Source organism: Gloeophyllum trabeum (assembly GCF_000344685.1).
Source record: "Gloeophyllum trabeum ATCC 11539 unplaced genomic scaffold GLOTRscaffold_00004, whole genome shotgun sequence".
Lineage (NCBI taxonomy): Eukaryota > Fungi > Basidiomycota > Agaricomycetes > Gloeophyllales > Gloeophyllaceae > Gloeophyllum > Gloeophyllum trabeum.
In genome coordinates, this window is record NW_006920413.1 from 1643803 (window position 1) to 1666037 (window position 22235).

At 53.9% G+C, this 22235-nt stretch overlaps 9 protein-coding genes across 9 annotated transcripts; 5 read left to right on the plus strand and 4 right to left on the minus strand.

Moving 5' to 3' along the window:
• Window positions 1-3322: 3322 nt before the first annotated feature.
• GLOTRDRAFT_137669 (uncharacterized protein) lies at window positions 3323-4550 on the plus strand. The gene is made up of 4 exons (XM_007866245.1): window positions 3323-3423; window positions 3550-3661; window positions 3720-3856; window positions 3921-4550. The coding sequence occupies exons 2-4, from the start codon at window positions 3630-3632 to the stop codon at window positions 4343-4345; spliced, it is 594 nt and encodes a 197-aa protein (XP_007864436.1). The 5' UTR covers window positions 3323-3423; window positions 3550-3629; the 3' UTR covers window positions 4346-4550.
• Window positions 4551-4866: 316 nt separating this feature from the next.
• Window positions 4867-9782, plus strand: GLOTRDRAFT_115301 (uncharacterized protein). Its single transcript, XM_007866246.1, has 16 exons — window positions 4867-5009; window positions 5068-5249; window positions 5304-5724; window positions 5776-6062; window positions 6110-6325; window positions 6395-6486; window positions 6538-6636; window positions 6693-6819; window positions 6876-7042; window positions 7098-7289; window positions 7345-7428; window positions 7483-7915; window positions 7968-8186; window positions 8242-9315; window positions 9368-9589; window positions 9650-9782. The coding sequence occupies exons 1-14, from the start codon at window positions 4988-4990 to the stop codon at window positions 8932-8934; spliced, it is 3234 nt and encodes a 1077-aa protein (XP_007864437.1). The 5' UTR covers window positions 4867-4987; the 3' UTR covers window positions 8935-9315; window positions 9368-9589; window positions 9650-9782.
• On the minus strand, window positions 9020-9803 carry GLOTRDRAFT_38769 (uncharacterized protein; the record flags this gene model as incomplete). The annotated part of the gene is made up of 3 exons (XM_007865775.1): window positions 9020-9315; window positions 9368-9589; window positions 9650-9803. The coding sequence occupies 3 exons, from the start codon at window positions 9801-9803 to the stop codon at window positions 9020-9022; spliced, it is 672 nt and encodes a 223-aa protein (XP_007863966.1).
• A 232-nt stretch (window positions 9804-10035) lies between these two features.
• On the plus strand, window positions 10036-11802 carry GLOTRDRAFT_115302 (EXS-domain-containing protein; the record flags this gene model as incomplete). The annotated part of the gene is made up of 5 exons (XM_007866247.1): window positions 10036-10463; window positions 10522-10722; window positions 10772-10993; window positions 11048-11658; window positions 11713-11802. The coding sequence occupies 4 exons, from the start codon at window positions 10036-10038 to the stop codon at window positions 11607-11609; spliced, it is 1413 nt and encodes a 470-aa protein (XP_007864438.1). The 3' UTR covers window positions 11610-11658; window positions 11713-11802.
• Window positions 11803-12496: 694 nt separating this feature from the next.
• On the plus strand, window positions 12497-14232 carry GLOTRDRAFT_137672 (NAD-dependent formate dehydrogenase). The gene is made up of 10 exons (XM_007866248.1): window positions 12497-12517; window positions 12576-12650; window positions 12709-12753; window positions 12808-12861; window positions 12918-12980; window positions 13040-13219; window positions 13277-13451; window positions 13504-13751; window positions 13806-14022; window positions 14079-14232. Exons 1-10 carry the CDS (start codon window positions 12512-12514, stop codon window positions 14090-14092), a joined length of 1077 nt encoding a protein of 358 aa, XP_007864439.1. The 5' UTR covers window positions 12497-12511; the 3' UTR covers window positions 14093-14232.
• An 84-nt stretch (window positions 14233-14316) lies between these two features.
• GLOTRDRAFT_137673 (uncharacterized protein) lies at window positions 14317-16254 on the minus strand. The gene is made up of 2 exons (XM_007866249.1): window positions 16224-16254; window positions 14317-16164 (listed from the first exon to the last, which is right to left on the minus strand). The coding sequence occupies exon 2, from the start codon at window positions 16159-16161 to the stop codon at window positions 14362-14364; it is 1800 nt and encodes a 599-aa protein (XP_007864440.1). The 5' UTR covers window positions 16162-16164; window positions 16224-16254; the 3' UTR covers window positions 14317-14361.
• Window positions 16255-16368: 114 nt separating this feature from the next.
• Window positions 16369-17561, minus strand: GLOTRDRAFT_58604 (uncharacterized protein). Its single transcript, XM_007866250.1, has 5 exons — window positions 17034-17561; window positions 16877-16970; window positions 16695-16823; window positions 16594-16643; window positions 16369-16536 (listed from the first exon to the last, which is right to left on the minus strand). The coding sequence occupies exons 1-5, from the start codon at window positions 17408-17410 to the stop codon at window positions 16446-16448; spliced, it is 741 nt and encodes a 246-aa protein (XP_007864441.1). The 5' UTR covers window positions 17411-17561; the 3' UTR covers window positions 16369-16445.
• A 1575-nt stretch (window positions 17562-19136) lies between these two features.
• GLOTRDRAFT_38162 (histone acetyltransferase GCN5) lies at window positions 19137-20445 on the plus strand (the record flags this gene model as incomplete). The annotated part of the gene is made up of 5 exons (XM_007865738.1): window positions 19137-19463; window positions 19516-19885; window positions 19936-19969; window positions 20028-20197; window positions 20249-20445. 5 exons carry the CDS (start codon window positions 19137-19139, stop codon window positions 20443-20445), a joined length of 1098 nt encoding a protein of 365 aa, XP_007863929.1.
• A 23-nt stretch (window positions 20446-20468) lies between these two features.
• Window positions 20469-22090, minus strand: GLOTRDRAFT_58610 (tetrapyrrole biosynthesis, porphobilinogen synthase). The gene is made up of 6 exons (XM_007866251.1): window positions 21872-22090; window positions 21570-21816; window positions 21145-21509; window positions 21005-21092; window positions 20733-20949; window positions 20469-20672 (listed from the first exon to the last, which is right to left on the minus strand). The coding sequence occupies exons 1-6, from the start codon at window positions 21880-21882 to the stop codon at window positions 20614-20616; spliced, it is 987 nt and encodes a 328-aa protein (XP_007864442.1). The 5' UTR covers window positions 21883-22090; the 3' UTR covers window positions 20469-20613.
• Window positions 22091-22235: the final 145 nt, after the last annotated feature.

Consider the following 22235-nt stretch of genomic DNA (forward strand, 5'->3'; position numbering starts at 1 on the left):
TTGTGGAATTGTGGGGGAGTGGTGTTTGCTTTGAATGTTCGATATAAGAAGTCACTTGCCCCGGAGCACCCTAAATTGAGGAATTACAGTATTTTGGGCTTGAATTGCCTTCAGAAAATATGCATGGACTAGCTGTAGACTTTCTCATGGTTTCAGCTGCCATTTTATAGGAGATATATCTCAGAGAACGATGGACGGGTTGAGTATTAGTATGGCCCCGGAGGGGCCGGACAAATTCGATTTTAGTAGTATTTACACTCGGATTTTACGGTAAAACATGCAATCAGTCACTCACTAGCTGCTTTGTTCCTACTTCGGGGCTCTGAGGGCGATTTGTGGAGCATAGGCCCGAGAGTAACGCAGATTTCGGTCCCAAGGGCCTCAAAGCCACAACTGCCACATGGCTCTCTGAGCCAATCCCATTTTTTCTTTTTTCTTTTTCTTTTTATTTTATTTTATTGCAACTCTATCATTATCGAGCCAGTGCCGGCAGGTAAAGGCGGTGAATCAAAATGGGATCAGTTCTCGTCCGATGAAGTCATCCGGGGTCCCCGGGTGGCTTCCTTTGGAAGGAGGTTCCCGAGGTCTTCTTGCCACGCGTCTTGAGGCTGCAAGCTTGCCACATCAGTTCTCTGTCAACGCACGCGTTCTAATCCACCTCTTACACACACCAGAGCACCTTGCGCGGTCAAGGCACAAGCGTATTTGCGCTGCTATCGATGCCCTACACGTCACCTGTCCTCGTCGTACCTACCAGGTGGAGAAACGACGAAGGGGTATGTTATATACATAGACTTGGGCCTCGGATCCACCATCCATCGGATAAGTTCTATAGATACCAACGCCGCCACCGCCGGGCGATTCATACCGCTGCTGATTTCGCGCCGACCTGCCCCGACTTGTTCGACGCCCGCCGAGGAGCCTCGGGCTGACTGAACACTACATAGCAGATAGTAAGCGGGCGTCCAGATGACCCACGGAGCCTTCAACAAGATCATAGCATAGCAGAGAATGCACTCACCAACGCTGCGAAGACGCAGACCGTGCATAACCCAGAGGAAAAGTGCGCTAGTAGATGTACCTTGCCGGAGCCACATCGCCCCCTGGCTCCACTAGATATGTCGAACAAGCACGCTTGATCGGAATCTATATAGATTATAGCAAACCGTCCTCCGAATCTTTCAAGCTTCCATGCAGTTGTGGACGCTTCGCACTTGCCGCTCTCTTAGAGTTCACGCCGACCGCGCCTTCCATGTTGCCCCGCTCCAGCATTCAGGACGTACGGTACAAAGTTCGCAGACCAGCCGGCCGCGGTATCTCGCTAGAGGCGTAAAGCGCGAATTCTGATGTGATCGACGGTATGTGCGCTAGGGGAGACGTCATAGTCAGTGCACGGGTGCAGTCGCAGATCCGTCGCTATCCACCCACATACTGATCGGAACCGAAAGGCGGGGGGAGCGCTGTGCTAATCATCAAACCCAAATGCCACGCGAGGCCATGGCCATGGTGTCCTTGAAAACGGGGGACCGCAAGGACGTTAACGTTCCTCGCCGATTTCATGAATCGAACTAAGTTTATGTTCAGTAAGACCTCCTACTGACGAGGTACAAGGGCGTCCCTCGCGGTTTTCATGCACCGGCTTTCTAGGAACGTCGCCGTCCACATTCATTTGGTGGACGATCCACTATCTGCGTAGAAATGACGTCGATCTACAGCAGTTGAACGCACCTTCATAGCTGGTCATCCTCGTAAATCCGTTTGCCTACTTGATATGAAGTGCAAGTACCCACTCGTGCGGGGAAGACGCCCGCTGATGCTCCAACATGCTCGTGTTGACCTCGGAGGGATCGCACGAAAAGCTGGCTGAGACGACAATGGGACGAACGGGCATTTAGAATACCGGGCAATGAATTGCAGCTTTCGAAGCGCAGCCTGTACTTCTGCGACTTCGAATCCCGCGAAGAATGCTTGCGCGTCCCACTGGTCAGATTGACTTGAAGGCCAGAAGGTCAATGAAGCCACATGACAGTCTAAACTTCACTCGGAGGCAAGGTATCAGGTGTGCGTCTCGCGAGACATCGGGTCGCGCAGCTAAGCACCCCCTCTCGGCGACATAATGTTAGAACAGCATATAGCATGCACAGAGATCAACGATTTACCTCGGCCCAAAGTATGCACGAATGCTCCATGGCACTACATACTTAACCTCCACCCTATTGCATCTTCCTCCAATCTATAAGACGGACTGGACGATACCACGTGAAGAACGGAGACCCACGTTCCCCACTTCCACGATCCCGACACGAGTGGAAGCATGGATACCCGCAGGCCGAGGTGACGAGGTCTCGCCTCTGGGAGTGCGTCCTTCCCGCGAGGATTTCCCGGCGAGCCCAGGTCGTAATTTCCTAACCCTCCATTGTCCGTAAGGCAAACGAATACAGTTCAAGCAACAATATCGAGAACTAGAGTCTATGGCTACAGCCTTCGCGCTTCGAATGAGATACAGTTGTCAGCGGAGCGTGAATGGAACGAAGTTGAAACTTAGGAGATGTAACATACCCATGACGTGGCGCACTCCGACCGTCCAGACACGCCGGCAGCATTCCTGACTGTAATGCGAACTGTCTTTCCATGACAATCGGTCGTTTTCCCTTGAACGCACCCTGCCATATAATATTTTCGCAGCTATCCACAGGGTAAAGCAACTCTGAGGTATGCTACACCGGTATGGTAATCATGCCGAAGCATCACCTGCCGTCGATGATTTCCTCTTGTTTGGCTGGAGAGACGCTGGTAGAAACACAGGAGTCTCTGGCGAGACAAGCAGCTAGTAGATGTCAGATGTAGTCATTCATGACTCCGGCTATTCTGCAGAGTATCAGACCTATATAACGCCCAACCGTGATTACTAGGGTCAACCAAGGTACAGTCCCAGATTGTCCTGCTTTGAAATCATTCGCAGATACGAGGGCAGATAATCCTGGACGCCCACATCACCTGCGGAAGCCCTAGGATTGTCTGCCCCGCGTGCCAGTCCATCAGCGGTGGAAGACCACGGTAAGAACAATATCCAAGCTTCCCCGAAGTCCAATCTCGCGTATTTCTCCCTTGGCTGGGAAGTCAATCAATCCAGACAGCGGTCGTCGCGTCGAGAGACTCGAGACGCGTGAATGTCAAGGGTGGCAATCGAGGTCTACCAAATCCCATCAGTCTCACGCATGGTCCTCCGGGTCCTGTAAGTACCACCTAATACTCACCGGAGACCTTCGTCCGCCTGCGATTGCAGCGTCTCCAGCCACTGGCAGCCAGCACACACCGTCTTGAATAACGCAAAGGCCACCATACTCGGCCTCCCCTTCCCCTCGTTCAGCGTTGCCCGGTACCGTCTGCCCAAGCTGGTCTCCTTCACCCCCCTCCACCTCAGTGAGTTCCCTTTATTCGTGTCCGCAGATCCGCGCTCCACGAATCTCAAGCTGATTTCATCCTGTGCACGTTTCCTTCCCTGCTTTCTTCCTTCAACTCGATTCGCGCTTCGCTTCTACTCGCAAGTCATTCCCCTCGTTCTCATCCTCCTGCGCGTCGGATACGTCCAGGCTAAGCGGTTGTATTCTCCAAAGAACGAACAAGGGATGAGTTATGTCGTAAAGTGGGGGCGGGAGAGGTCAGTGGCGCAGCATGTCATCTGTGCACTTCGTCCTTACCCCGGATTTTGCGTATAGGTTGCACTTTCCCCTCCCCGACCCTTCAACTAAGTTGTCGTACATCCGCCGCCAAATAGCAGATTACACTCACCTTCCCGAGGATTCATTCAAATTGGTTCATGGAGGAGCGGTTATGAAGGATGACAATGCTCCTCGTACGTCGCCATTTGTTTTCCTTCCTCTCCAGTCACAGTGCTCATATGCGTCGCCGTCTCGCAGTCTCAGCCTACTCAATCCGACCCAATTCCACGATCGCGCTGATAGGCGGCGAGCCCCTCCCGACACCGCCAAAATCCTCCAAATCTTCGAAACCCGACAAGAATGAGCCCCGTACCGAACAGTCCACCCTCGCCCAGATCCGCGCCGAGCGGCAAGGCGTCCAGAACGGGCTCGCGAAAGAAGTTGATGCCTTCGTGGCCAATCTCCCTCCGACGCCACCACAGCAGGAGCAGGTGAAGACGATGCAGCCGACACATGCGCGCCTCTCGGAGTTGTTACTGCAGTCGCTATTGCGGCTAGATGCGATTAATGCGGAGGGGGGATGGGACGAAGCGAGGAAGGAGAGGAAGGAGGCGGTGAAAGAGGTGCAGAAGGTATTGGATAGACTGGATGGGGCGTGGGCGGGCATTAAAGGGAGAAGATGAGATATGCAGGATACATATGGTAGAGGAGGATACGGTGATGGTGTGAGTGATTGTACTTCAGACCAGACTAGATTATTCAGGGTGTAGACGGGATAACCGCTTTCTGACCCACTGCCACTTCGCCTATTCCTTCTGTGATCCCCTTTCCGTCTATGCACGAAATGCGCTATTCAAGTGCAGGTAACCATATCTTTGCTATGCGTAGCGTGCGTCATGAGTGGTAGCTATAGGCTGTTGCTAGTTCCCGACGCTTTATGCATTCTTCCCGAAGCGGAAGTCAAGCTACCAAATTGGGATATGTTTGACAAGGAAAGCACTTCTTCCTGATTACGGTCACAACCTCCGTTCTTCCTCTCTCTGTGCTCCTTTCAACCTCTTTCCTCCTCTTTCGCTGTGTTCGTTTGGAGGACGCAACCGCGCTTCAAATCTCCATCAGCGTTCGCGTGGCTCACACGTGGTAGGTAACCTATCAATTCGCCGGAGTCCACGGCGCTTTATCGCCCAAGTCATCGCAGTGCATCAAAATCTGCCTTTCATTTCTAATCGACAGGGTCACAGAGAAATCCGAGTCAGCTTGTCTTCAGCTTAAAAGACCCACTGATTTAGCCAGTGGGTGAAGCTTTCACGCTGACAGCAACGAACATGTCGTTCCCCCCGCACGATAGTAAGTCCAAACTGTCCGATTCCCTTCCGAACCTACTTCATAACATTGTAGCATGTAGTCTCGGCGCCGTTCAACTTTCCGAAGGAGGAGGAGAAGGTCATCCAGTACTGGCGCGAGATCGATGCCTTCCAGACGAGCTTGAAGTTGTCTGAGGGCAAGCCTGAATACTCGTTCTATGACGGCCCTCCGTTCGCTACCGGTCTGCCGCATTACGGTCACTTGCTCGCTGGAACCATCAAGGTGCGCGCCCCTCACCCCTCATTCTACTCCGAACAATTACTCATCGGTGTGTAGGACATCGTCACCCGCCATTCGCACGTAACCGGCCACCACGTCGTGCGCCGCTTCGGCTGGGACACGCACGGCCTGCCCGTCGAGCACGAGATCGACAAGAAGCTCGGCATCCGCGGGCGCGAGGACGTGCTCGCGATGGGCATCGACAAGTACAACGCCGAGTGCCGCGCGATCGTCATGCGCTACTCCGCCGAGTGGCGGCGCACCGTCGAGCGCATGGGCCGCTGGATCGACTTCGACAACGACTACAAGACGCTGAACACAAGCTTTATGGAGAGCGTGTGGTGGGCGTTCTCAGAGCTCCATAAGAAGGGGATGGTGTACAGGGGCTTGAAGGTCATGCCCTACTCGACTGGGTGCTTTACACCGCTGTCGAATTTTGAAGCGGGCTTGAATTACAAGGAAGTACAGGACCCTGCAGGTAATCTTTTTTTCCTGTCCCAGCCTTAGTTATTCCCTCACCAAACAACAGTGACGGTTGCTTTCCCACTTGTTGACGATCGGAGCACGTCTCTCCTTGCATGGACGACGACACCCTGGACGCTTCCCTCCAACCTTGCTCTCTGTGTACATCCCGACTTCACCTACATCAAGATACACGACCAGGAGCGCGACCAAAACTTCATCATCCACGAAAATCTTCTCAAGACGCTGTACAAAGACCCCAAAAAGGCCAAGTTGAAGAAGGTCGGCCAGTTCAAGGGATCGGATATGAAGGGATGGCGATATGTCCCGCTCTTTGAATACTTTACAGAACAGGTTGGATCCTGTTCTTGTAGGCCCTCTTTGTCACTAATGCGCCGTAGTTTGAAGATAGGGCGTTCAGGGTCGTTGTCGATACATATGTTACAGATGCAGATGGTACAGGTATCGTTCACCAGGCGCCGGCGTTCGGTGAGGACGATCACCGCGTAGCACTGGCGCACGGTGTCATCCGGCCGGACGAGCAGCCTCCCTGCCCCATCGACGATTCAGGCAGGTTCACGAAGGAGGTACCTGATTTCCAGGGACAATACGTGAAGGTACGTGCGCAACTAAAAGTCCCCCTTTTTCCCGGTTCGGTGGTGTAACGGATATGTTGGTGTTTCCAGGACGCCGACAAGGACATCCAAAAAGTGTTGAAGGCAAAGGGCCGACTGATCGTACAGTCCGTCCTCAACCATCAGTACCCCTTCTGCTGGAGGTCAGCACTATGCCCGCCGTATGTGCGTGATGAATGCTGAATGCAACATAGGTCCGGCACGCCCCTGCTGTACCGTGCGATCCCGACGTGGTTCGTCAGGGTCTCTCCCATCGTCGATGAACTGGTAGCGAATAACAAGGAGACGCGGTGGTACGCGCTTTGTTGCTCTCCCAAGTGATATTTATGTTGAGGTGGGCTGGCATTAGGGTCCCGCAGAATGTAGGCGAAGGCCGCTTCGGAAACTGGATCGCGAATGCGCGGGATTGGAACATCTCGCGGAATCGGTACTGGGGTACGCCCATCCCGCTGTGGGCCAGTGAGGATATGGAGGAGGTTCGGCTCTCTGGGCATGTCAGGACGTGCAGTTGACGATCCTCTTTCTCACCTAGATCGTGTGCGTTGGTTCCGTGGAAGAGCTGGAGAAGTTGTCCGGCGTGAAGGGGATCACGGATTTGCACCGGGACAAGATCGATCACATCACTATCCCCTCGAAGCAAGGCAAGGGGCAGTTGAAGAGGATCGAAGAGGTGTTTGACTGTTGGTTCGAGTCGGGAAGGTGCGGATTCTCTAAATGACCACCCAGGTATGGCGGATTTGCTGACTTGGCATAGTATGCCGTATGCTCAGTTGCACTACCCCTTCGAGAACAAGGAGCTCTTCGAGCAGAGGTTCCCTGCTGACTTCGTCTCCGAGGGTATCGACCAGACGAGAGGGTGGTTCTATACACTTTTGGTTCTGTCGACGCATTTGTTTGGAAGGGCGCCCTGGAAGAATTTGATTGTCACCGGTCTTGTGCTTGCTGCGTATGTCTCACGATTTGTCGTGTCCCGTTGAGCCAGACTCACGCCTAATCACCAGAGATGGGAAGAAGATGAGTAAGAGCCTGAAGAACTATCCTGACCCTCATGTCGTTATTGATACTTACGGTGCCGACGCTACACGGTACGCAGTGGTTTTCCCTCCGTCTCATCGATCATAATCGAGCTATTGATGCAGGATGTTTTTGGTTAACTCTCCCATTGTCCGCGGCGACAACCTGCGCTTCCGGGAAGAGGGTGTGCGAGAAGTCATCTCTAGAGTCCTCTTGCCTTGGTTAAACTCCTTCCGCTTCTTCCTTGGCCACGCTGCTCTTTACCGTAAGACCTACGGCCAGGAGTTCAAATACGACCCGCACGCGCCAGTGTCTAACAATGTCATGGATCGCTGGATCCTGGCCCGGTGTCAATCTCTGATCAGACTGGTTAGGGAGGAGATGGCCGCATACCGGTTATATACTATCATCCCGCGATTACTGGATCTGGTGGATGAGTTGACTAACTGGTATATTCGATTCAACCGGAGGCGGCTAAAAGGAGAAGACGGCAAGGAGGACACGATGAAGGCGCTGAACACGCTCTTCGAGACTCTCTTTACCTTGTGCTGTACAATGGTACGTTGTTTCATAGGCTCCGCGACATTCTTTCGGACTCACACCTCTGCAGTCGTCGTACACGCCATTCCTGACAGAGAATATCTATCAGTCTCTGCGACCCTTCATGCCGGAAGTTCCGGGACAAGATGCACGGTCCATCCATTTCTTGCCCTTCCCAGAGGTCAAGGAAGAGTACTTTGACGCCGATATCGAACGTCAGGTTAAGCGCATGCAGACTGTGATCGAGTTGACACGGAATATCCGGGAGCGAAATAATCTGTCCTTGAAGGTCTGCAATCAGATCTCTGCTGTGCGCCCTCTTATGCTGATCGCTTGGCCCGTAGACGCCGTTAAAAGAGCTGCTTATCTTCCACGCAGACGAGGAATACTTAAATGACATCAAGCCATTACAGCGATACATCCAGTCTGAACTGAATGTGCGCGACGTGGTGTTTACCACGAACGAGACGGAATCTGGAGTGCGATACCGTGCTGTCGCCGACTGGAGCGTCCTGGGGAAGAAACTGCGGAAAGACTTGGGCAAGGTCAAGAATGCTCTGCCGAACGTCCCCAGCGACCAGATCAAGTCGTACACTCAGACGGGCAAGCTGTCAGTCGCAGGCATCCAGCTTGTCGAAGGCGATCTACAAGTTCAACGGTACATTGAGTTACCTACCGGGACGGAGGAGACGTATGCAACTCAGACCGATAACGATGTCGTTGTCCGATTGGACATCAAGGTCCATCCCGAGTTGAAGGGAGAGTGGCTAGCTCGCGAAATCATTAACCGCGTGCAGAAACTACGGAAGAAGGCGGGTCTGCAGGCTACCGACGATGTGGACGTTTTCTACCGCTTCGACGAAGGATCGGGTGCTGAGCTACTGGAGGCTTTCCAGAGTCACGGGGAAGCCATTCAGAAGACGGTGAGGAGCGTTCCGCAGGATATCAAGAGACGGAAAGCGGACGCGAAGACGGTCATCGAGGAGGAGCAAGAGGTGGCGGACGTGACGTTCTTGCTTTCGTTAGTGTGGCCATAGGGACGTACTGGATAGAAGAAAAGAAAAGGTGTTGTAATACATACATATAGTGTTGTGCATCAATCTTGAAGACCAGGGCTCTTGCTCATTTCTTCGTGGTTCCGAACCCGCCAAATCCCATCATCTTCATCATGTCATCGTCTACTGTGGCTTCCTGGGCGAGTTCGACACGGGCTTTCTCTTTTTCTGCTTTCTTCTGTGCCTTCTTCTCCGCCCGTATTGCCGCTTCCTTTTCGCGCACTTGGGCCAACCGTTGCTCGAAGTCAAATGTCTTTGCATTTGACGCCTCTTTCGTCTTCTCTCGCAAGTATGCTATTCGAGCCCGCACTTGCTCGACGGTCGAGCGCGATATACGTGTTGTCTGCCCCAGTGCTCTCAGGTCTAGTGCAGATAGTCAATACACCTACCCAAGCACCGCGGATTGTACACTTACGTGCTCTGCCGTTAATGTGATCCAAGTATGCTGAGCTGTCCTTATAAGTGCGGTTACAAGCTTCGCAGTAGAAACCAGGAACACCGGGACCCCTTCCGCTAGCATTCTGCACGACCATCGTCTTCCCGAGATTCTTGTCCAGCTCCAGAGGTGCTTCTCTCTGCTTCATCAGCTCAGTTGGCTTCGGGAGATCCTTCTTAACTCCTTTCCGCGGACGCTTTCCTGTGTACGATAGCCATAGGCATGTAGACAGTGTATGATGCAGCTGGCACGCTAACGCACCGGACTTCGCTCGTTCCTCATTCTCCTGCATCCGCTCTTTCTCTTCTTGATCCCGTTTCTTAGCCTTCTCTGCATACTCTTCCTTGTCCCACTTCCTTCGAAAGTCTGCGGTCGCAGCGGCCTTCGCGCCATAAGCACCAGCCTTTTCCGCCATAGCTGAACGGCAGAGAGAACGCGATTGTGGCGGTAAGCGTGAAAGATCAGTTGGCCAGACTGGGGAAGTGCTGGCCACGTTTTCGTCAGTAGCTAAACCCGCAACTCATTCTCGTTTACCGTCACGGTTTAGTTTCTACCTCAGCAACGTTCCCTACGTCTTGCACAGTCGCTTGCCAGCAGATTCAATATTGACCCCATGCACGCGCTATAGACCGTCTACTCGACGCAAAATGGACGACTTCATCGACGACGAGACGCCGTTCGCTGTTTCCTTCCCTTTACCGTTTCGCGTCCTCTTCCTGGTCGGCTTAGGCATTCTCGGTTGGGCTGCGAATCTGCACGGTCTTACCTTGCTGGGAGTTGACGTGTCGAGTGCTTTTGGCTTGAGTATCCATGCAGGCCATACGACGCCTTTACCCACAGACCGCCAGGCTGGGTCGAGATTCACCTCTTTCCATGGACCCATGTATCGTCTCTTCATATCCTACTCTACCTGGTGCTTTCTGGCCTGGAGTATCTTCCGATTTTCAGCCGGAAACGATCCCATGTTAGTCGATGTCTTCAAGTACATCCCTGGTATCGCATGTCTGGGTGTACTGTTGCTGGTCATATGTCCTTTCAACGTTTGCCAGAAACGTGAGCGCGATGCCTTTCTTCTGTGAGATGGATCCCAACACTCTTTTCATTCATCCAAACCCACGTCGTCGTCCATGCAGGTCCCTACGCAGGTGTATAACGCCCCCGTCTCATCGGCAAACATACTTCTGTGATATCGTTTTTGCGGATATCCTCACTTCCTTTGCTAAGGTTGTCGGGGATATATGGCTGTCCTTGTGTATGCTATGGCCTGGAGGCAGTCTTCTGGAGCTACCAACACAAAGCGGCCTTTCGCGGTGGGTTCTTCCCATCCTAATGAGGCGAGTCCTCAGCACCCTTGTCACCGTGCCAGGCACTCATTCAGGACAGTTTGCCGTATGCCGTGCGGCTTCGCCAATGTTTGATTGACTACTACATCCCGGGGAACGAGAGTCGACGCCCTCTATATAATGCATTGAAGTATGCGACTTCCTTTCCAGTCATCTTTTTGTCGGCCGCCCAACGAATAGTAGTGACCGAGCTCGTCGCAGAGAAAGGGGAGAAAGTGGCTAACGAGGCTTGGCACGGGGAGCATCAGCTATTTCGACTATGGTGAGTATGCATGACTGCCATCGTGACCTTATCTTGTTCACCCGACAATCTTAGGCTGTTGTCTGCTCTGGTGAACTCGCTGTATTCCTTCTGGTGGGACCTCACGAATGATTGGGGGCTGGATCTCTTGAAGATCCAATCGTCGGAGAACCGCAGTGCTCGAGTGCCAAGGCCTTTGATTCTGCCATCATTGCATTCTAGATCCGAATCAATCACCAGCAATACCGCTTCCTCCTCGTCCTCAGGCCGAGAGGATGGGTCAGACAGGCCTTGGCTATCACCTCGTCAAAATCAAGCATATCCTAATGGTCTTCGCCCGACGCTATTATATCCCCTTCCTGTGTATCCCCTCATCATCTTCCTCAACCTTGTACTACGCCTGACATGGTCAATCAAACTCTCCAGTCACCTGCACTTCTACACGGAAGGCAGCGTTGTCATATTCTGGCTAGAGATGGCAGAATTGTTCCGACGGTGGATGTGGGTGTTCGTGCGTGTAGAGTGGGAAGTCGTGCGGAGGACTGAGGAGGCGGGGTACAAGGCTGGTGGGAGTTACGATGCCGAAGAATACGAACTGCTATCCCCGAATGAGGAACAGAGCAAACCTGAGAGCTGATTAAGTGCTGTCACTGTGGGCGGCTTTTGGACACGAGACTATCTGTGTAGTACGTGACACACTCTGTGGTGGGCGTCCATCTCACGTAGCCCGTTTGGGACAGGCACCTGATAATACCCTACTGGTAATAGACAATGTTCTAATGCATATGACCGGTTCCAAGTAAGAATCTACGGCCATGGTTCCCATTGTCTGAATCGATGGCTGCTGGCCCTGCTCGTTTGCCGACTTCCGTTCCCTTTCCTATCGTGATCAGTCGGCAACCTCGCCGTTTCCCCCCGTCTTTCCGACCACTGCTCAATCTTGTCTTGCTTTCTTAAGTATTTGTTATCATATCCACGCCTGCTGACACACGTAGGCACCTTCTGCTTCCGGTCTTCCCGAGACCCAATGGTCGGAAGGCCGCCCTGTCTTCCATCTCTCACCAGACATCCGTCACGAATCGGCCCTTCCCTGGTGTACTTGTTCTATTTTGGTTGTCCGGGCTGAGCGGTGTATAATGCAGGCTTGAAAAATACGTTGAGGCGAGGGCAGAATTGTGAGTCCTCACCTAGAATAGCTCTTGCGAACGCTGCGTGGATCTAATGGTTCAGGCGGAGAGCACGTGACTTCCATCCGAGATGGAGTGCCGATGCTCGTTTGCCCGACACCGAAGGCAGACGAACGAACATCCATGAGCAAGCAGCGCTCGGGCAGATGGGTTATCTCTGTACCGTCTAAACGCAATACCCGGCAGAGACTTTCATTCCCAAAGTTCGATCTCGGGTACTAGTCCCAGCACCAGCTCTGTCAGCTGATGCTTCTCCACGTCCCACACTGTACAGCGCATGACATCTATATAAAGGTCCCAGTGGACAGTTGCTGAGCATAACGCACTAGCCACCCATCCCTGATCTATCGATATGAAGGTGAGCAGCGCTAGTGAGGTACTGGAGTGACGAGATCTAACTCCTATATGCCTCTGAGGTTCTCGCCGTTTTGTACAAGGGTGGTGAAGCCGCCAAGCAGGAGCCGCGTCTACTCGGGACGATTGAGAACCAGGTGGGCTATGAATGATGTGCCAGCGTAGGACGATGATTTGCTTAATTGATACCTACAGCTCGGTATCCGTGAATGGCTCGAGTCTAAGGGTCACACCTTTGTCGTACGTAGCATCTTAATCTCTTTTCTTTATATTCGTCTAAGTCCTTCCATGTAGGTCACTGATGACAAGGAGGGCGAGAACAGTGTATTCCAAAAGAATATCGTCGATGTCTGTTGCGCCCCTATGTCATCATATCTTATCATCGTTAATGTCCGATGTTCTAGGCCGACATCCTGATCACTACTCCCTTCCATCCCGGTTATCTGACGGGCGATCTGGTCGCTAAGGTTCGTTGAACGATTTGCGATGCGTCGACCGCCGGCTCATTAATTAAATACTGCCGCAGGCGAAGAACCTTAAGCTCTGTGTTACGGCTGGTGTCGGATCCGACCACATTGACCTGAACGCCTGCGTCGACCGCAAGATCCAGGTCCTCGAGGTTACTGGTTCCAATGTCGTCTCTGTCGCTGAGCACGTTGTCATGTCCATCCTTCTCCTGGTCAGGAACTTCGTCCCTGCTCACGAGGCCAGTCGATGCTTTCTTAAGACAAAATGCGCTCACTGATGCCATGAGCCGCAACAGATGATTGAGCGCGGTGACTGGATGGTTTCTGAGGTTGCACGGAACGCCTACGACTTGGAGGGTAAGGTCGTCGGTACCATTGGTGCTGGTCGTATCGGTTACCGTGTATTGCAACGTCTGGTGCCTTTCAACTGCAAGGAGCTCTTGTACTACGACTACGCGGCTCTTCCAGCCGGTACGCATTTCGACTTATATGGGTCGGCCTATAACTAAGGTGCCCGCCTCAGATGCTGCCAAGGCTGTCGGTGCTCGCCGAGTCGAGGACTTGAAGGACTTTGTCTCTCAATGCGACGTTATCACCGTTAACTGCCCACTGCACGAGGGTACTCGTGGCTTGGTTAACGCCGAGTTGCTCAAGCACGCGAAGAAGGGCCTGTGGATCGTCAACACCGCCCGTGGTGCCATCTGCGACAAGGACGCCATCGCTGCCGCTCTCAAGGCTGGTCAGATCAACGGTTACGCCGGTGACGTCTGGGTAAGTAGCAAAGACTGCGGTCGTGCGTGCAAGCTCTCATCATTTGCCCTACAGAATGTGCAACCTGCACCCAAGGACCACCCCTGGAGGACGATGAAGAACCCCATTGGTGGTGGCAACGGTATGGTACCCCACTATTCGGGAACGACCCTGGATGCCCAGGCCCGGTACGCTGCGGGCACGAAGAGCATCCTCGAAAACTTCTTCAACGACAAGCCTCAGGAGCCCGCCAACATCATCGTTGGAATTGGCAAGTACGAGACCAAGGCTTGTAAGTGGACGCCCATTGTCACGTTTCAAAGAGTGGTTTCTGAAATTCTCTTGCAGACGGCCAGCGTTGAGATTGGAGTCTCGGGGTGTACTGCATTTGTGCCTCATTCTACCATCACAAATGACGGTGATTTGTATGAGTAGCGCGAGTGGTGTAGCACAAGATGTACCATATTTATTAGCAGCAAATCAAAAACAGAGTCCACTCTTCCGTCATGCTTTGCTTTTCTTCAGAGAAAACAAGATAGCAAATGTCATTCCTACAAGGATACAAATACATCTTGAAATAAACTTAGGGTAATCAATACTAGTACAATACAGTAACGCATCCGCCGTGTCCTCAAAACGGGAATCCAAATATCGTCTCCACATCGTACTCATCGTCAGAAGGCTCTTCCCACATCCCATGCGTGTAAGGTTCCACAAGGTCCCCATAGTAGTCGAGCGACTCGTCGTCACTGCTAAGCTCCCGGTCCACGCCGTCCCAGGACACCTCGCCGCGAATGCGCTCCTTGAACTCCGCGACCTTACCGTCCGAAATGCTCGTGCAGTTCTGCAGCGTGATGTCCCGCACGGCCGCCTCACGCAGCATGCGGAACTCGAGCCAGTCCCGGAACGCACCGAACAGGTCGACCTGCATGTTCTCCGTCAGGCGCTCCGACCAGTCGACGTCGTTCAGCCCAATGTGACTGAGCGCGGGGAAGACGATCGGCGCGCGCTCGTGCTCCGCGCGGTCGACGGGCGTGGTCCGCGCGAGCGACTCGATCAGCGTCGAGCACCGGTACCCTCCCAGCCGCAGCGAGCTGAGCGCGGTGAGCTTCGCGAACGTTGAAACCCAGCTGTCGACGGGGACAGGCTCGGAGCAGTATACGTTGAGCGACTGCACGTGTTGTAGGTCTAGGCTTTGGCTAGCGGCCGACAGGATCGCCTTGGTGCGCTCGTTGTTCGAGCCGCCGTGCCACATCAAGGTGAGGTCGATCTGGGGGATGGCAGACGGGTCCGTCCAGAGGACGGCCATGTGCGGTATCGCGGTCTCCTTCAGTGAGCCGCCGATGATCTGCACACTGCCGTATTCAATGATGATGCGCAGGCTCTCCAGGTGCTGCCGTCCTTCTATCTCCTTCAGACGGTACCCTTGGACCATCCGCACGAGCTCGGTGAGCTCGTTTTCCCTGCCGCTCGACGCTCGACACTCCAGCTTCATCTTGACGTTGTCGGCTAAGTTCAGACTCTTCAGAATACCAGAGGTGTTCTCCACAAAGTCCTGGATGTACACCTTGGTCAAATTAGGCAGATCCACGCGAGGCGTGTCTTCGTCGATGCTCTCGGGGTCTAGCGGTGCAGCGTGCTTCAGGCGCAAAGACTGCAGGGCAGGTGTGTTGCGCAGCACATTCAGGAACTGGGTCATGGTGGGCCGACCGGGATCGTAGGTAGTAGCCTTGTCGATATGTAAATGGGTGAGGTTAGCAAGGAACCCCGAAGTCCACGCAATCTCGCAGTTGACCAGCTCGAGCCGGCGCAGACGCGGAGCTCTTCCCTGGAAGAGGGTGTCGGGGACGTGGTAGATAGTATCCATGTACGCACTAAGCCGCTGACTGCTTAGTCGAAGGGATTCCAGCGCGGGAGCTGGCCGCGAAAGAGACCCTGCAAGCCTCGAAAGCATCTGCGAAGGTGCTATGAGATCAAGCTCCTTTATCCTGTGCACTTCACCGAGAGCCTGCTGGACCGTGTTGACAAAGTTGGGCGTGCGGTACGTGAGGTCGGCTCTTACGACAATGGGCGCATTCTTCGACCGCCGCAGCATCTCCACCGTCCATTTGGGCGCAGAGAACTCAATGCGGTGCCACAGCGGCGCACAGTTAAGTGCAACCTCCCGCCAGTGCTTGCACACCTGCGTGACCTTAAACCACGAATGCAAGGGCGTGCCATACGGGGGCTGGATCACAAACGGCTCGAGGATCGAGCATATGCTGAATATGTGGGCGAGGACTTCGGGGGGAAGCTTGGATACGGGTGCGAGCTCGTTCCGCTGTGACCTGAGCTGGGACAGTTCATTGATACGCTGCCTGATCTTCTTGTCCAACTCCTCTCGACCAGTGGCGGCCAGCTCCGCCTCCCTTCTCCTAGATTCAGTCGACATTATCTGCAAATATTTGTGGTGAATGAGTACAGCGCAGACGAGGTGTACGACGACTGCCCGACCTTGTAAGAGTGCAGTGGTCGTCAATGAAGGGAAGACGCCAATCAGCGCAACCGAGACCGGGGCGGGCTTTGCTGATCAGTCCCCACGGTATGATGACTTACGTAAGCAGCCGGATGAACAAACACCCACAACGCATCCAGCTCCCCGAATTGCAACACCGTGCATTGACCGTCAATTGAGCATGCATACAGTTCCCATCCATAAAATCCAGGACCTAGTCTCTAAAGCGACAAAAATAACCCCCCTAAAACAGATAACCAAGATATATAGGGTATAGATGTCGGGTATGCCCAATTGGTGTGGGTATCTGGCCTGCTCGACAGGAACCAATCAGCGGCCATATAAGATGCTCTTGAAAAAGAAACTCACGGTATTCCATTCTGCTGCGAGTAGGATGGACATGTGTCATTGGTACTGTCCTAGCAATCATCGAGTCAATCACACGTCGCAAGTACAGGCTCGAGACTTACCGTAGGGTTCGCTGGACAGCAAGCTCCGCTTCCTAAGCTGGTGACGCTGCCTAGCGCCGCGGCATTCTTATACCCAGACCATTCCGTACAAGACACAGCTTGGTAACTAACGTTCCAGACACCGAAGTCCTATTTGACAAGATGTCAGGACGGTCGCACTTGTGAGGTCATGGTGTACTCACGGTATACCCGTAATATGAAGCATTCGACGGGAAGAAATTGTCTGGTATAGCGGAAGACGGGTACATGAGATCAAAATTGATATATGCTCCACCACTAATTATAGTAAACGTTTGGGCCGTGAGCTGGGAACTGCAGATAGGTCACAGTCAAGCTCACGCATTCGGCTTGTTGGCGGTCGCTGAACACCATCCAGCTCCTCCGAGCGGGCACAGGTCCGTAACTTTCACAACCACGCTCTTCGTAACCGAAGGATAGAAAGGCGGATTGGACATGAAGGTATTCAATAGTGTCAAATTGAAGCAACGTCCGCATCCAGGGCCATACGAGGTGCTGCTGCCGAACGCATATTGGCTCATAGCAGCTGTGGGGTACTTCTCGCTATCCGTAGTGCACCCGCAGGCAGCGATGTAGTTGGAAGGCATGGTGTAGTGGGTCATAGTGGCGTGTCCGTCCGGGGGGTATTGGATCCATTGGGGTACGACTGAGAGAACCAGGAAAGCGCACCAGAACCAAAGACAAGTAAACCGGGTCATATCTACCGCTAGAGTACACGGACGTTTCACCCACTATGGCCCGGAGGATGTGTACATGGACGTTAACTCGCAAGAAAGGTCGGTGAGAACTCCCTTGATCGCGAAAACAAGAGAGCCGTAAGAATAGCAACGGACGATATATGGTTGTTTCGTCCTCTCCTTGCCTTGCTCTGTTGTAGCAGCGATAGACTAAATGCGTAAGTCGCCAGCAGCAAGACTACAATCACGTCCATGGAGTGTAGAGGAACACGGGGAAAAGCACGACAGCCACGATACGAAACTCTCCAAGTCAAGGCCACACCTTGAAATAGAGAACTCTGGTAATTGGACTGTCCGGGGTCACAAGCTTGTTCCACATCGACCGCACATCGTCCTCAACCTGGACGACCGCCGCCGTTCTTACCACTGCTGATGCTCAGGAGTCGCGGTCATGGCCAGCACCAAACTTCTCTACCCGTCCGCTAACGAAATAGGTAAACTGAGCAAGCCCCAGCTGGCCATAAAAATCGCCAGACACTCAAATTGCAGCGAGTGCGATGCCTGCTCGGGACTCCGGCCACCACCGGATGTCGAGGTTGCTTTGGATGAACCTCAGCCGGACACTTCGTTAGTCGAACTCAGCCAGTATGGCTCGGAAGATGAAGAGTCGATGGACGACTACCTGCAGGAGTGCGGGTGCGGCCACCATGTCACCGCCCATGGCGCGGACGAGGCGACCCTCGGCAGGACAGAGTTCCTCAGAAGAGCGCGTGTGGCCATAAGGATGGATGAATTCTTGGAGGTTTGTGGCACCCAGTATTCAAACTAAGTGATTGGCTGACCTATCTAATTTGCGTACCGCCAGGTCTGTAGAGCTCCCTTGAGAGGAGGCTGGGACTAACAACTAACTACTTCAGGATGAAGACAAGCTCCTTGATTTTGGATATTCCAACGAGACTGTCGATAGTCTCCGGAATCAAATGACTACGTTCGAGCATCGGAAGAGCCCTGATGACTCTGACATGTCCTCCACGGGTACGCCATATGCAGACCCGCTGCACCGCATCATTCTTTCTGACTGCTTTGTTTCATTCGCCCACAGAAAGGGAGATTCTCTCCCCCAAATCCTCTTCGCTGAGTGACATGAGCGATGGGGAGGAACCTCCACCAAAGCGTCGGCGAGGCTTAGGCCCGGATGATTCGTCGCCGCTCCACGACAACATCCTGGATGACTCCGACGAAGAAGACAGACCCCTCGCGCAGCGAGTGCCCGCAAGCCAGCCGATTGCAGTCGCAAAAGTACACACCCCGCCTGCACCGGCACCGGCACCGGCACCAGCAGCACCTACACCTACGCCAGCACCCGTGCCCCCACCACAACCCGCGCGAAAAAAGACCCGCACCCCCGCGGCGTCTCGCGGCCGTCCTCGAAAGGACATGAAACAGCGCTCTGGAGGCAAGAATGGCGCAGGCAAGCAGCTGCCCTCGAAGAAAGCCAAGTCATCGACAGCACCTATCACACTCGCGCCGCCTACGGAGGAGGAGCAGGTGGCGATGAACAATCAGGTGAGCGGTGCAGGCGTGACTGGGCACGAGCCGTCAAAGGTAAAGGTGGAGGACACAATGGACGAGAGCCAGCTCAACCGATTGGCTACCGGCGTCACGGTTGACGCAGCCGCAAAGTCCGCTACCACAGTGAGTGTGACTGCGTTTTTTTCTCTCTTTCTTCCGCCATCACTCACCACTAATGGGCCGGTTCAAGCCACCGACCAAGGCCGAGAAGGTCGCGCACGTCGAGCTGCGCAAGGGTGTGATCAGGATCGAGCCCGTCGAGAATGACGGGTCGCCCCGCTCGTGGATTGTCCTCACGCAACTGAAGACGCTGTTTCAGAAGCAACTGCCCAAGATGCCGCGAGAGTACATCGCGCGGCTGGTTTATGACAGTAACTCGCGCTGCATGGCCATCCTGAAGCGAGGGCTGAAGGTCGTCGGTGGCATCTGCTTCCGCCCGTTCCCTCACCGCGGGTTTGCAGAGATCGTGTTCTTTGCCACCAACTCCGTCGACCAAGTCAAGGTAAGCGTGTTATCGTGTCACAGCTGGCGCCTTTCACCAATGACCTGATGAGGGCTACGGCGGCATGCTCATGGACCACTTCAAGGCGCACATCCGGCGGACGTACCCCGACATGATGCACTTCCTCACCTACGCGGACAACTTCGCCGTGGGCTACTTCAAGAAACAGGGCTTCTCGAAGGAGATCACGCTGCCGCGCTCGGTGTGGGCGGGGTACATCAAGGACTACGAGGGCGGGACGATCATGCAGTGCACGATGCTCCGCAAGGTGGATTACCTGCGCACGAGGGAGATCATCGGGCAGCAGCGCGAGGCGATCCTCGAGAAGATACGCGAGAAGAGCAGGAGCCATGTCGTGTACCCTGGCCTCTTTCAGAATGGGGAGACGGGGCCGCTGGATCCTAAGGATGTCCCAGGGCTGAGTACGCATGATTTTCGTTCCGGGTCGGCGTGCTTGCTGATAGGATTATAGGAGAGAGTGGGTGGACAGCTGACATGGTCTCCACGTGAGTGTCAGCCTTCGCTATCCTGTCATTCGTGTTGATGGATGAGTCTGGCACGAAGGAGGGGTATTGCGTGGTCCAAGAGCACCGAGCACAACATCATGCGCAAACTCCTGTCTGATTTACAAGCCCATCCCGTCTCGTGGGCGTACTTGCAGCCAGTGGACCTCGAAGTGGTCACCGACTACTTGGACTACGTCTCGACGCCGATGGGCAAGTACCTTCTTCTCCGTCCCCAACTCATATAACCCATTCTCATTCGCTTCCGCTTCGTCCACGCAGACTTTGCCACGATTGAGGGAAAGCTCAACACCAATGCGTACCCAAACCTCGACGCGCTCGTGGCGGATGCGCAGCTCGTGTTCGACAACGCGAAGACGTACAACCCTCCCGATTCGCCGTTCCATAAGAATGCGAAGCAGATGGAGAAGTACATGAGGGACTGGCTGGTGGAACGGGTGAAGAAGGAAGAGTCATGACGGCGTAGTGTCTCTTCATCTTAATTTATTGTGGGCGGATGTGACATGTATCTTATTGTATTAGTGTAGTGTACCATGTTTATTTGATCCCTGACTGAGATTCCAGCTGCAGCAATACAACAGTTTGTATCTTTATACAAGACATTTCACACTGCGCAACGCCGCGCCTTAAGCTTCCAACCAATCCAAGAACTGGGGAGTGAAGTACGTGAGGATTAACGTAGCACCTGCGAAATCGATGCACTCAGAATAGATCTCGTGCACGTCAGAGCAACAGTAGAACTTACCCGCTCTGACCATACTCTCCACCGTCTCGAATGCCATCACACGCAAGTCGTACACACCAGCGGCAGCACCCGCGCAGACCATCGCGTACTCGCCGCTGACTTGGTAGCAGGCAAGCGGGTGATCGGGGGCGAGCTCCGCGGCATCCGCGATGATGTCGAGGTAGGGAAGCGAGGGCTTTACCATGATGATGTCGGCGCCTTCGTTGACATCGCGAGTCTGCAAAGCGGTAGTTAGGGCTCAGAGGAACCTGGCAAGGGCATGCATGACATACGATGGCCCTACGCGCGAGTCCCTTGGCTGCCGGTGGAAGTTGGTAGCATTTACGGTCGCCGAAAGCTGGCGCACTGCCAGCTGCGTCTCTGATCACGATATAAGACGCAGGAAGTATTGTAAGACGGGAATGCATCTCACCTGAACGGCCCGTACAAAGCGCTCGCAAATTTCGCAGAGTAACTCATGAGGGTGCACCGATTCCCGTAGCCGCCGTCGATCAGCGCCCTCTTGATCGCCTTGATGCGCCCGTCCATCATGTCGCTCGGCGCGACGCAGTGCGCGCCAGCCTTCGCGTAGCTGAGCGCGACCTGCGCGATGCGCGTCACTGAGGGCTCGATGTCGATGGTGCCGTCAGGGTTGAGGAAGCCGCAGTGCCCGTGCGAGGTGTATTCGCAGAGGCACACGTCGCAGGCGATGTAGAGGTCGGGGTAGAGGGTGCGCAGCTTCTTGATAGCGAGAATGACAGGACCTTCGGGGTCGTCTGCTGGGGTGCCTTTCTCGTCCTTGTAGAGTGTATTCAAATTAATGTTCAGGGAACTTTATACCGGGGCAGCATGGCGCACCTTGTTGCACTTGAGAGGCACTCCGAACAAGATAACACTCTTCAAGCCCTTCTTCACCAGCGGCCCCAGAAACTCCTCGAGTTTATTCACTCCCCAGCGGCACTGACCAGGCAAACTCTTGATTTCCACCCTCGCATCCGGGTCGTCCGTGATGAAGATGGGGTACATGAGCATGGACTTGGTCAGCGTCCTCCGGCCCTGCCATGACCGCGACAAGGGGTGCTGGTAACCGCCTTGGAGGATCGAACTGGAACCCAGAGGTCAGCAAATTGGTACGCCCGACGTATTTTGTGGATGCGAACGAGATGTCCATTGTATTCAGAGCCTCAGGTGATGGTGGTAGCGGTTACAGATACAGATTGAAGCGGGTACCGACGGCAATCGGTACACGACTCGAACGGCGAGAAAAGAGCGACGCTGGCCCCAGTTAACAGAAAAATCAAGCTGTGCTCTTATAATTCTCGGATCCGTCAGGGGTGAATGTTGGTGTTCGTGGAAAGGGAGGATCCGGTATCAATCATGACACTGCCAGACCATTTGTAGTTCCGCGACGCATCTGACAGACATTTGAATCTGGTTCTGACGCCCAACATGTTGCATACGTTCTGCATAGCTGTTCTAGGTACAGAACGGGTCGAAGATGGTAGAGCTGCAGGCTCTGCGGCC

Bases quoted from the DNA above. Each gene is read 5' to 3' on its own strand.
- GLOTRDRAFT_137669 (XM_007866245.1), top strand. From the start codon at position 3,630: ATGAGTTATGTCGTAAAGTGGGGGCGGGAGAG. The intron at 3,662-3,719 runs GTCAGTGGCGCA...TTTTGCGTATAG, and splicing joins GTAAAGTGGGGGCGGGAGAG to GTTGCACTTTCCCCTCCCCG. The intron at 3,857-3,920 runs GTACGTCGCCAT...GCCGTCTCGCAG, and splicing joins GAAGGATGACAATGCTCCTC to TCTCAGCCTACTCAATCCGA.
- GLOTRDRAFT_58604 (XM_007866250.1), bottom strand. From the start codon at position 17,410: ATGACCCGGTTTACTTGTCTTTGGTTCTGGTGCGCTTTCCTGGTTCTC. The intron at 16,644-16,694 runs GTAAGTCTCGAG...GATGATTGCTAG, and splicing joins GCTGTCCAGCGAACCCTACG to GACAGTACCAATGACACATG. The intron at 16,537-16,593 runs GTGAGTTTCTTT...CCTGTCGAGCAG, and splicing joins TCGCAGCAGAATGGAATACC to GCCAGATACCCACACCAATT.
- GLOTRDRAFT_137673 (XM_007866249.1), bottom strand. From the start codon at position 16,161: ATGTCGACTGAATCTAGGAGAAGGGAGGCGGAGCTGGCCGCCACTGGT.
- GLOTRDRAFT_58610 (XM_007866251.1), bottom strand. The intron at 21,093-21,144 runs GTGAGATGCATT...TATCGTGATCAG, and splicing joins GCTTTGTACGGGCCGTTCAG to AGACGCAGCTGGCAGTGCGC. The intron at 20,673-20,732 runs GTAAGTTCTACT...TCGATTTCGCAG, and splicing joins GGAGAGTATGGTCAGAGCGG to GTGCTACGTTAATCCTCACG.
- GLOTRDRAFT_115301 (XM_007866246.1), top strand. From the start codon at position 4,988: ATGTCGTTCCCCCCGCACGATA. The intron at 5,725-5,775 runs GTAATCTTTTTT...ACCAAACAACAG, and splicing joins GGAAGTACAGGACCCTGCAG to TGACGGTTGCTTTCCCACTT. The intron at 7,290-7,344 runs GTATGTCTCACG...CCTAATCACCAG, and splicing joins ACCGGTCTTGTGCTTGCTGC to AGATGGGAAGAAGATGAGTA.
- GLOTRDRAFT_137672 (XM_007866248.1), top strand. The intron at 12,754-12,807 runs GTACGTAGCATC...CCTTCCATGTAG, and splicing joins CTAAGGGTCACACCTTTGTC to GTCACTGATGACAAGGAGGG. The intron at 13,220-13,276 runs GCCAGTCGATGC...GAGCCGCAACAG, and splicing joins ACTTCGTCCCTGCTCACGAG to ATGATTGAGCGCGGTGACTG.